At 45.0% G+C, this 12,413-nt stretch overlaps 1 protein-coding gene across 3 annotated transcripts in view; it reads right to left on the bottom strand.

The window, feature by feature from the left end:
* Positions 1–12,413, bottom strand: part of LOC102197777 (poly(rC)-binding protein 4-like) — a 179,750-nt gene that overhangs the window by 73,066 nt on the left and 94,271 nt on the right. For all 3 annotated transcript variants that reach the window (XM_005740879.1, XM_005740881.2, XM_005740880.1), the window contains one exon: positions 983–1,312. In XM_005740879.1, the coding sequence (XP_005740936.1) occupies positions 983–1,120 (138 nt within the window). In that variant the 5' untranslated portion in view covers positions 1,121–1,312. The remainder of the gene's footprint in view (positions 1–982; positions 1,313–12,413) is intronic.

Genomic DNA, 12,413 nt, shown 5'->3' with positions numbered 1-12,413 from the left:
CGAGCTCTAATAACACGAGCTCTAATAACACGAGCTCTAATAACGCGAGCTCTAACAGGAGGTCAGCGGGCCGACCGTGTGCAGGAGGCGTTTGGGACAACAAGAGCCACGTGAAAGCAACAGTGTTCTCAGCAAGTGTGGAAGAGACATTTTAAAGAGTATAGAGTGAAGGTTTGGTAATCGTGGACTGTTCTTCTGGGGAACGTCTGGACGAGAGGAACGCTCTCAGGTTTCTGTGCTTTCTAAAACATGGAGTCCAGGAACACAGAGCAACGGCTGCGATCTGATGATTGAAGTTATGAAACCTTTGTTCATTCTGCCGTGTTGAATAGTGAACTTCAGGGAAACTTGGTGACTTCGGACAGGCTTACTACTTCCTGTTGGGATTCTCCGCGGCCGGGAGAAGAGAATTGACCTGGCCAGACAATTATGGTTTCCCTTTTCCCCAAATTCAGTTGTAGTTACTCAACTTGCTGGTTTAAAGATCGGTGAAGTGTTTTAATTTGATTGAGCTGCATGCTTCTTAAATGCTTAAATAAATATCTTGCCTGGATTTAAAGACAAAACTGTGGAAACTGGCTTTTGAATTCTTCATGTGCAGCACGGTGGTTAGCACTGCTGCCGCACAGCACGAAGGTCCAGAGCTCATTTCCACCATCAGGCCGGGTCTTTCTGTGTGGAGTTTGCATGTTCTCCCCGTGTCTCTCAGCTCTGTGAGTGTGTGGGGATTCAGTCTGCGCTGGCCTCGTCTGATCCTGATCCTGCTTCCCCAGAAAATAATATTCTGTTTATTATGTTGGCAGTTTTTTCTCTATAAGTTAAATTTGGGAGCCTTTTAAAGTTTCTGAATCGTTTCCATCACGATGTTATTATAACGTAATTATTTATTGATGTCATGTTCTTTTCTCTGGCTGCTAGCAGCACAATAACCTGCAATCTCCTTTATTTCTCTCTAATTAACACGAGTAACAGTCTGGCTCACCTTTCCATGCATGAGGAGGCGCAGTGTGAGCGTGACTCCCATGGCGCCGTCTCCAAACTCCTGTTCACAGCTCATGGTAGAGGAGGTGGTGGTGTGGTGGGTGAAGGTGTGGGTGGACTCTGCTGCTGGGAGACGCATGAAGGTCTGAGGCCCCGAGGCGTATGGAGCTCTACAGAACACCACAGAGAACCCTTTGGAGAACCCAGAAAGGAACCCTCAGAGAGCCCTGGAGCTGCGAGAGGGGGAAGGGGAGGTCGAGGTTTGGGGTCGGACGGAGGGGCTGTACGGGCGGAGCTGGCGTCGGGGTGGGATCTATCCTTACTCCGGTTTCTGTGGAAAGAAAGACAAGAAAGTGATGTTTGAGTTTGTTTCTACTTCACATCCCCTCAAAGTTAATGTCTGTATTTAGACCCGATGAGCCTAAAACCAGCATGTTGGGATCAGTCTGCTTTTTTGTAAGCCTCTCATAATCAGTATTTGCTGAGAACAGCCTTTATTGACTTTTTATTATTCTCTCACTCTGATGACTGTATCCAGAGCGTCTTACTAAACAGAGCGCAACAGGAAACGAGTCATTTCAGCGCGTAAGAGCTGCTGTAATGGGTGTTGATAGATATGAGTCAGCAGCTACAGATGCAGAAATTCAGAGAAAAACACACAACAACAAAGGGAGCCCACGACCATGCAGCACTGTGTTAAACAGGATTTCCTCGAGAGGCTTCAAACTGAACTTCTTTGTCATTTCAGGCACACTTTTAACCCCAAATCCTGTTTTTAAAGCAATTTCCACAGATGTAGGAAAACCCTAAAATAGAGTGATAAATTGGGGCGTTTCTCTTCTCCGTGCTTAGTTTGACTCAGGTGCTGGACGCTCCACGTCACCTTCTTTGGTCCCCACAACAGATTATCCATCTGATCCTCCTCTATGACCAACCCTCTGCACGCCCTGCTGATGTCCACATCTACTCCTGACACAGCACAGGATCACCTGAGTTAGTGCACAGCAATACTATAGCAATGCAACATCCATATTTTATTACATAAATTAAAACACTGTGAACTATAAGGCTCCATCCTGAGATACCCGTCCAACGCTGCACACACTCACTTTACTAAACTACTGCTTTACTCAGATGGCTCAGTCACATGGGTAAGAACAGGACAGACCTCCCTGCATCGACAAAAAGTTCTTTCACATTCTGCAGCTTGTCACGACTCGAGGGTGTTGCACACTCATGACTTTTCACTGCAAGGCGACTGCACAGGTTCTTCTTTCTTCTTTGATGGACTGACTACAGTCACTCTCAGACAGACTGTCGAACATTCGTGAACAACTGCCGTCTAATTTATAAATGCAGACAGATTTCCTCATATCAAGAGTCAGTCAATGAGCAACACTCGAGGGTACCAGCTCAGCTGGCAGGTTCTGGTTATATTCCTACAGAACAGAAGGGTCGCTGAGACCAAACAGAATATTTAAATGTGAATTTCTGTCTTTCCTTTTGCATTAAAAGAATCTGAAGTGAGACAATTCTGTCAACATCTGTTTCATCCAATAATCTCAATTTTAACTTTGACATAATTTGCAGATAAACAGTCAACATTTACCACCTTAAAACGTCCTCTTATTGACCTCGTTATGCTAACCGGTACGTTTACAGAATAATTTAACTATTTATGTTAGTAAAGGTTGCTGTAAAAATAAAAGTAGGTTGCAGTATTAAAAGTAAAGGTCAGAGTGTGAGGGCAGCGACTTTAAATCTTCCAACAAACGCTGTCGGAGCACAGCGCCGAGTCTGGCCCTGCAGCCACGAGGCCAACAAGGCGTTTCACTGATTCCACATCCTCAGCAGCACGGCGGGAGCGAGCCGGCTCCGGTGCCGTGCGAAGTGTGGAAATTAACATAATTTCTCAAGTGTCAGAAGCTGGTCAACAAGTCTGTGCTGTAATTTAAAAATTAATTGGGAACTCTGTTTAAAAAAAGCTTCGGGGGCTGAATTAAATAAGCTTCTGGCCGTGGAAGCGCCACTCAAGCGTGATGATACTTAAGCGTTTCCTTTTAACACAAAACTGAAGGAAAACAGAGAAAGAGAGACCTCCTCCACGCCTGCATTCGCCTCGTTGTATACAGATACACAACTATGCGTGCTGCACACATGACTGCATGTACACGCTGCACTTTGATCATTTTTGAGTAAACATGTATGTTTTTTTAGCAGATTTTGTATGTGTCTGGAGAGCTCACACACACACACTCAGGCATCTGTCACTATGCCAACCAGCACTGTAGGTAACCCGAGGTATGCAGACGAATAAAAAGGTGCGTATAAATGATTGGCATACGTTTGTGTGCGTGTGCTGATGGCTGGTTGTGCAGTTGAAAGTGTTTCTATGCAAACAGCGAGCCTCACGTCTCCATCTGCACGTCTGCATCCCCCACTCTCATAAAAAATACACACTCTGAGCCAAAGTAGGTCACAAATGTAATGCAGGCTGTTTGGCATGCAAAGCAAGCAGCATCTCATGACAATGCAACACTCATCCACACACACACGCACACTTGAGAAACAAATCAGAGGACAGAGGTGCTGAGAGAGAAAACAGAGTTAAAATAGTAGCGAGTGGCAGAAGCAGGTGGGGGGAGGGGAGAAATGGCAGGAGACGGCTTACACGACCTCCCGGGGAGCGAGAAGAGTGGCTGTCAAAACATCGTTTACACATGAATTCAGTCATTGGCGGCACAGGTCGAGTGTTTGCTTATCTGCGCATCCATTAAAACCTCTGTGTGGAAATTGTGCGTATTGTTGTGCAGCGTCGCGGATAGGCCGGGCACGCGTGTGGACTGGAGTGTGCAGCTGCATGAGTGCATGCATTTGAGAGGGCGGATCTAGTGTTTTATTTTCCTCTGAACAGTGTGTGTGTGTGTGTGTGTGTGTGTGTGTGTGTGTGTGTGAGAGAGAGAGAGAGAGGAAGAAGACAGAACATATGAATTATTAAAGTTCTTTCAGATGCTTCAGTACCGGGTTAAAACCAGGCCTACCCATCCCCCTCCGAGTCATGTCTGCCCCCCCCCCACACACACACACACACACACACTCGGGGGAATAAGCCATGAATCAGCCATGCATGAGCTCAGAACTGAGAGAGTGTGTGTATGATTTTACTTGTTTTGCTGACATTGTGGGGACGATGGTCACACAGTAACCTTTTAGGGACTCATCTCTGAGTTTAACCGGATGTCCAGGAGGAAAATTGTTCATATTTATTTTCTGTGGCAGAGTATATGCTGTACTTTATCTCCATGAAACTACAGGACACCGAATACACGGATTTCCTTAAATATAGTGCTGGGTGATACTGTGTAGATGCATTCATTAGGGATGTTACACAGCACAAGGATGTTACGCCTTCATACGGTTTAAAAAATAAGTGTCAGTTTAATTCCTTCTCTGCTTTTCTATTTGTATTTTTATTTATTGATGATCCATTCATTGGCACCAGCCTGGACTGCAGCAGCTGCCAGAAACAAGCACCGACACACAAACAGATTCTCCAAGCTGCAAACAGGAAGGAGCAAGCAGCAAAGTAGTGACCAGCATCCATGGAATGAACTCCTGTGAGCAAAATATCTGCTAGCAAAGTGAGTGAGCATGTACCAGTTTAAACTACTGTCAATGAAACTGCTGACTGGTGTGAGAAGAATAGCAAATAAATACATGCAGGCATAACTACGACAAAACATCAACTTTGTTTGTGGCAGTGACTTTAAACTCTGCGCACAAGAGCTTGTTGGTTTGGGTTTCCACCAAATGTTGTTACATCATTATTATAAATATATAATCAATAAAGACGTAACGACAACGTCAATGCAGCAGTAACATCTAAAAACAGCATATTTGAGTAAAAAACATATTTTGGTCCTTTAAGTTGATTCATTTGATAACGTGTCTTTTACCTGTAACCCTGTAAATGCAGGACTGTCACATTTACAGTGAGCTACTGCTTCTTTTACTTAAACGGTCCTGTTATCTCCATTTTCAGCATCACAAGAGGACCTCTGCCTCACTGCCAACATCATCTTAGCTTAGGATCCTTAGCTTCCTGTCTGACAGACGCCAAGTGGTCAGACTGGGCAGCATCACCTCATCCCCCGTCACACTGAACACTGGTGCTCCACAGGGGTGTGTACTGAGCCCTCTCCTGTACTCACTCTCACCTACGACTGCACTAACAGCTCCAACATCATTGTGAAGTTTGCGGACGACACTACAGTGGTGGGTCTTATCACCAACGGTGATGAGACGGCTTACAGGGAGGAGGTCAGCGCCCTGACCCACTGGTGTCAAGACAACCATCTCACCCTCAACGTCGCAAAGACAAAGGAGTTGATAGTGGACTTCCGGAGGTGCAGAGAAGTACACACCCCCATCACCATCAACGGCGCTGCTGTGGAGAGAGTGAGCAGCTTCCGGTTCCTTGGAGTACATCTGGCTGAGGATCTTACGTGGTCAGTGCACACAAACAAAACAGTGAAGAAGGCGCAGCAGCGCCTCTTCTTTCTCAGGAGACTGAAAAGATTCGGCATGAGCCCCCGCATCCTCAGGACCTTCTATCACTGTGCCATTGAGAGCATCCTCACTGGATGCATCACCACCTGGTACGGCAACAGCACCGCTTACAACTGCAAAGCTCTCCAGCGAGTAGTGCGGTGCTCTGAACGGATAATTGGAGGTGAGCTTCCCTCCCTCCAAGACATCTACAGGAAGCGCTGCCTGAGGAAAGCGGGGAGGATCATCAAGGACTCCAGTCACCCCAGCCATAAACTGTTCAGACTGCTTCCATCAGGAAGGAGGTTCTGCAGCATCCGGTCCCGTACCAGCAGACTGAGAGACAGCTTCTTCCACCAGGCCATCAGACTGCTGAACACTTCATAGACACCTCAGCTTCACTACTGGAACTTTAACATTATGCACTCCATACTGTACAGTAATGCCACTGTTTTGCACATATTCAACTCTGTATATTTTATTTTATTTATTTTATTTATTGTTTACTCTATTTAATTTGTAAAATATGTGTACACACACACACACACACACACACACACACACACACGTAGAAAAATATTTAGTATACACATCCAGAAATGCATATACTATTATATATTGTACATATATTTATTAGTTTCAGATGTAGCCATTCTTGTATTTTGCACATTTCTGTTGCTTGTGAAGCTCGCACACAAGAATTTCACTCACATGTGCTGTACCAATGTACCTGCACATGTGATGTGACAATAAAAGTGATTTGATTTGATCTTTTAACTCACCGATAGACTCGTTTTATCGTAGCGTATCGTATGAGCTTTAAGGCTACCACACCTGTATGCCAAACGTCTCGCGGCTCACAAACTGCAAGTGGAGCCTCTTTGCTCACAGCCGGAGTTGTACACCCGAAATGATCACATTTATGAAAATCCATGGCTGTGACGTCACACATGTATAAAGTGTGAGTCTGAGCGTTTAAAGAGTTTCCAGCTACAAACACAAACACGAGCATGCGGCGCTGGAGCAGGAGACACAACAGGAAACAAAGGACTGAACAGCATGTGGATACAACAACTGTCCAAAATAAATAACACCGTGAAAGTAGACCTTGCAGGTAAATGTGAAAGACAAAATCACATGATTGATGGCGAGCGGTGATGATGGTCAGTCACACGCATCCTTTTGTACATCCTGTCGTAATGTGAGAGGAGGAAGAAGATTTTGCTCTGCTTTCTTCCTCCGTTACACAAACACAGCCTCCACAGCCGGTGCGCTCTGCAGTGCTGCTGAACTTTGGCCTTGTAGACACACAGTTTGTGCTGCAGCTACGATAGCTGGAGCTCTGCAATCACAGAGCAAAGTAATCATTTTGATTAGTGTGTTTGTTCCTATTGTGGAACTGATGCTGAAATGCAACAATCTGTCTTTATATGCTTTTCAAGACAAAGAAGCCAGACACAGAAACGGGCCAACAGATTTGTTTGGAAGGACAAACTAAAAGATGGGTGCTTGAAATACATAACAAAATGTTTACTGCAACTTTAATTATACTTATATCAGGAAAAAATGTATTTGCTGTGTGAAACATGTTCAAGTGTGCTGAGAATGTGTTTATACTTTTATTTATATTCGAGATTAACGACTATGTTTCAAAAATAAATCCATTTGTATCCTGATAAACCCACTTTGTTATTACTCAAACAGAGTTGTAAGACACAACAACCCGCTGAAAATATCAAAACACACAAAACAAGACGGCCGAGTCATAAAGCCGCTCAAACAGAACGCACATTAACAACAGATTTAAAATGATTACATTTACAGGGATTAGTTACTCTAATGATCGCTGCTGATTGATCCACTCGAGTGGGGTTCAGGAATTAAAAGCCAGTTTTCCAGCTTCAGTATTTATGGGATGACTTTGAAGGATGAAGGAAAACCGTTTCAGGCCTTTGTGACTTGATCTGCATTAAAACGTTTGCGGATAAAGAAACTGCATTTCTTCTCTCGGCCGATGGATCAGCAGAGATGTAATGCATCAGTTTGATTTCTACTTCACGCTGCACATTATTCAAATTCTCCCAGATATACAAAATGTAATCTCATTACTGAATTGTTATTCTCTGGGGAAGTAACTCAAATGCCCGACAGCACAGCCAGAGCCAGAAGGACACGAGGGTGCGGTCGCAGTTCATCCCATGGCATGTGCACACTGGCTGCATTAAGTCAAACAGATTGTAAAAGTTTCATCATATGTTTAAATCGAGGTTCTACTTTGTGAACAAAAGCATCATTTTAAATGCAGAGAACATTTTCCCTGTGAGCTTTATTTTAGTTGCAAACATATACTCAGTCATTTTGTAAAGATACGCTCTGATGGCTCTGCTGGGAAGCACATTATTGTACTTCCTGACCTTTGCCCTCTGTCACGTGAAGACGTGCTGCAGCTGCTGTCCATGGTGCTGATTTAAATCTGGATTATTGCTGCTTTAGCACACAGTGTGTATGAGTGAGAGACAGTGAGATAGAGCGAGAGAGGCTTGGGCATGCCATGGTAGTAAAGGTAAAATAATAATGTTCCCCAGAGCCAATAGGAGATGTTACACCTGTGGAGAAGCCAGTTAAATGCAAATAAAACCATCTTGTGGTTTTGCAGGAGTCTCCTGAAGCCAGCTAGCATTAGTTGATCTCTGTTGTCAAAATGTGGTCATTTCTGGCTAAAGCAACATGGTGACACTGAGATTTCAAAATATAAACATACATAAGCCAACAGATAACACTGTTAGCAACATAAATGGAAGAGCTTCAGCACAGATGATTAATGTGAGCTCTGCTTGTTTTGAATAACTGTTGCCTCGTCTCTCAGTTAAGTTTGGCAGGCGGGTCGTATTTTTCTTGGATTGTACAGATTTAATTTGGATGTTGGAAACAAAACCACCATCACCGTTTTCCCCTTTTTAGAAAAACGAAAACATTTGTTCCAGTAAGAACTGGAACAAAGACCACGAGTCTGTCAAAAACGTTGCAAATGCCAAAGATGAGATTTATCGTGACTGCGATCATATTTGTGCAACATCATATACACATGTAGTGGACTCTTCCCTCTCTGCTGAGTGTGACTGCACTATTGTTTCAGAACAATACTGCAGATGAAATCCAGGACTTGTCTCTCAAATTATACCCTGATACATCAACACGCTGCCCTCCTTTTCTCCTCCGACTGCTTTCCCACTGGACTCATCAGGCAAAGCCGCCTTTCATATCAGTCTCCGACACAAGAAAAGGAAATTGTTCCGAAAGAAACAAATAGGGAGAAACAGGAAGTCGCCGTGTGCATGAACACACACACACACACACACACACACACACACAGAAAAGAAAGAAAAAGTGACGAAAAAGGAGGAAACGGGAAGAAAAGCACTCAAACAAATCCTGGGGGAGGAAATCAGAGACAAAACGAGGAGGCAGAACACTCTGAATACGTTTCAGGGACATGAGCTAGAGCTCTGTATTGAATTTGATTATCAGGTGGGCAGGCCTGATTGATTCTGGCCAGCAACAACTCATTTCTAAATACTGATTGGATTAAACGCTGAGCTCGCGACTCATTCCTTAAAGCTGATTGGATTAAAGCAGCAGCCGGCTGATTTAAATCACATCGTTGGTCAACTGCAACGTCAAGGACGAGCTGCTTGTAAAGCCAGAGAAGAGACAGAAAAACTGCCTCTCCCTGCGACTGTGTATCTTTGTGTGGTTTTGTTGCTGAAGTCACGGACTCACTTCCTCAAACACACACACACACACACACACACACACACACACACACACACACACCCTGCCTCTCCAAGGCTCGGACAGGCTCCCTCGACCCTGATCTGGATGCACAGAAGCAAACGGATGGATGGTCTTTGTTACCTTGATGACATAGAAAAATGTTCCCATGTCAGTAGATATCAATATTTTGAACTTGGCCAGTTAATCCAGTTTAGTTCAACCACCCTTCTAGTCCAGTAGCTTCTGTAACGTAAAGAAAAAGAAGAGAAGCAACAGGACCCTGAGTCAGGACCCTGCAGCAGGTTTATGGTAAGAATGAATCCTGTCACTCCTGTGAGGCTTAGTAACACTTCCTATCACGCAGGGTTAAAGTCGGGCTTGCATCTTCTTCTGCTGCCTCCTGACTTCTTTCCTTCTGCGTCCTGACAAATCTTCTCTCTCTGTCATCAAGGACGATCTTTCATCAAGAGGATGAAGTATAATGTAAACAAAGAGACGAGGTCAACGTGTGCACATTTGAGAGAAGACGAGTAAATAACTGGTCCACAGAGTCACAGTACACAAACAGCACGAATCAAGAGCAACATTATTACAGTTGTCGTTTTATTTAATGTTGCTTGTATCAGTTTACACACTAATCTGCATGTTACTGCGCCCACAGAGGCAGCTGCTGCATTTTTATACAGAAAATTGTTTGGTGGCACCAGAAGATGATGTCATGGTTGGGATGGTCAAGTAGTGACATCATTACCAGTGTGTGTGTGTGTGTGTCAGAGAGAGGCTGACATCATTGCCTTCCTATGTGAGTGCGGGTGACACCAGTCTCTATTTACAGACCACAGAATCTATGGAGAGGAGGAGAGCTCTCCCCCCGACACCCCGCCACCCCCGGGGGGCAGAGAGCAAAAGGAGGGCGGGGCTTTGAGACAGGAGGAGGACCGACCACGAAGATTTAAATTTCAGCTGTTCACTCAAACTGAGGAGGAGAGGAAGTGGGCGAGCAGCAGCGAGAGAGGTCATTTTGTGCCATAAGTCTCTTGTGTTGATAATCACTGTGATTACAAGGACGGGGTAATGCTAGGATGCTCCTGCTAACACTGTAATAAACAGCGCAGCCAGGATGCTGCAGCCGCGCTGCGGTCGTACCACAAACCCTAAAATAGAATCTGCAGACAGCTGCCACAAGAAAGACAAATTCCCCCCTTATTTAATGCGTTCTGCATCTGTGACTCACGTTTGGCTAAAATTCTTGGCAGGGTTAGCGGTTTGATTGCTAAATATACAACTGCAGAGGCCACGTTTGCTCAGGTTTTAGGGTAAAAGTGACACGTAGAGTCACAGCACACGGCTACAAATAAAACCGGCTTTTACAGCTCAGGAAATGATTTTCATCAGTAATGGTGAGGTGAGCGTTTGATCCCCTGCTCCAACTACAGGCCAAAGTCTCCTGATGCACCGAGTGTGGGTGCTGGATAAAAACACAGCAACTTGAAGTTCATTTCAGGGAAGAGGAGGAAGTTGACGTGAGCCAAATCCGGCAGGCAGGGTGAGCGGGGAACGACAACTGTGTCGGTGTGGGCTTAAAGCGAGTGGGCACATGTTGGCACGCGCCACGGTTCAGGTGCTCTCTGTGTTCTCTCTCAGATACTTCGTCAGCGCCGACAGCCTCATCCCGAAACAACCGCCTTGCGATTCCTGAAGAAACATCAAGCGTTCTCCTCGTCGCTCCGCTGCACTGGGGCGTGGCCTTCAGGCTGCGACGCTGCACTTTTAGGCTACGTTCACACTGCAGGCGAAAGCGCATCAAATCCGATTTTTTTGACCCTATGTGACCCATATCCGATCCTGGTGTGACAGTGTGAACGGCACAAATCCGATATTTTCAAATCTGATCTGGGTCACTTTCGTATGTGGTCCTGAATCCGATACATATCCAATGTAGGGATAGCTCAGTAGGTAGAGTGGTGGCCCCATGATCGGAAGGTCGGGGGTTCGACTCCACTGAACGGCTACCCTGAGGTACCCCTGAGCAAGGTACCGTCCCTACACGCTGCTCCCCGGGCGCTGCACTGGTGGCTGCCCACTGCTTCACTGGGTGAATGGGTTAAATGCAGAGGAACTATTTCCCTATGGGGACTAACACGCACACTTTACTTTACTAATGTTTCAGAAAGCGACTGCTGTTTGATGGTCACGTCGCATTAAATCTGTCTTTTACGTCACCGACACAAGACAGACGCCAATTATCAGCGCCCGAGAAGACATCGCGAAGGCTTCCTGGACATCCAGCGTAGATGTTAGTGAGTCTAAACAGAGCGCGTTGTGTGTGACGTCTTCTTTTGCGCATGCGGCCGCTTTGAGCGTTCGCACTAGAGCGCGTTTGTAGTGTGAATGAGCAGACAAAAAAATCGGATTTGATCAAAAATCTGAATTGAGCATTAAGACCTGCAGAGTGAACGCAGCCTCTGTCTTTGAGTTGGAGTTGTGTGTTTTTGTGTGTATTTGTTTGATCAGGTTCACATCTGCTGACCTTTATTTCTTTTTATTGCTGTATCAAAAAGTCATTTTAAAAGGTTTAAATTAAACAAGAAACACACTCATGTGCATGCTTTCTCGCTCTCCTTTTCTGTCTTTTCTAAATGTTTCCATCTACAAAACGATCTGTGAGTCTGCACAACAAAGGAGGCAGTGATGACAGCTGAGGGTTTGGTTCAATCAGGGTTTTCGTGGCTGGGTCTCACAAACAAATCCACCCTAAAGAGTATTTACATAGTGAGCTTAACATTTACATGCTGTGTGTGTGTGTGTGTGTGTGTGTGTGTGTGTGTGTGTGTGTGTGTGTGTGTGTGTGTGTGTGTGAGAGAGAGAGACAGGTAAATGACAGCAGTGACCTTGTCATATTTAGTTAATGTTTAGCAGAAACACCACACACACACACACACATCATCCTTGGATGCATGAACACACACACACGTGTATATGCAGAAGATCGAAAGCAAAATGTGTGCAGATGCTTACAATAACATGCACGCTCATGCAAACACACAAACTCAGACACAAATAGAGCAGAAAACGTGCTGCCTGCATACACAGGCTGCCAAAGCCACTTA

The sequence above is a fragment of the Pundamilia nyererei genome, unplaced genomic scaffold (assembly GCF_000239375.1).
Source record: "Pundamilia nyererei isolate P.nyererei 1_Seehausen unplaced genomic scaffold, PunNye1.0 scaffold00105, whole genome shotgun sequence".
Taxonomy (NCBI): domain Eukaryota; kingdom Metazoa; phylum Chordata; class Actinopteri; order Cichliformes; family Cichlidae; genus Pundamilia; species Pundamilia nyererei.
This window is presented reverse-complemented; position numbering and strand designations above follow the sequence as displayed.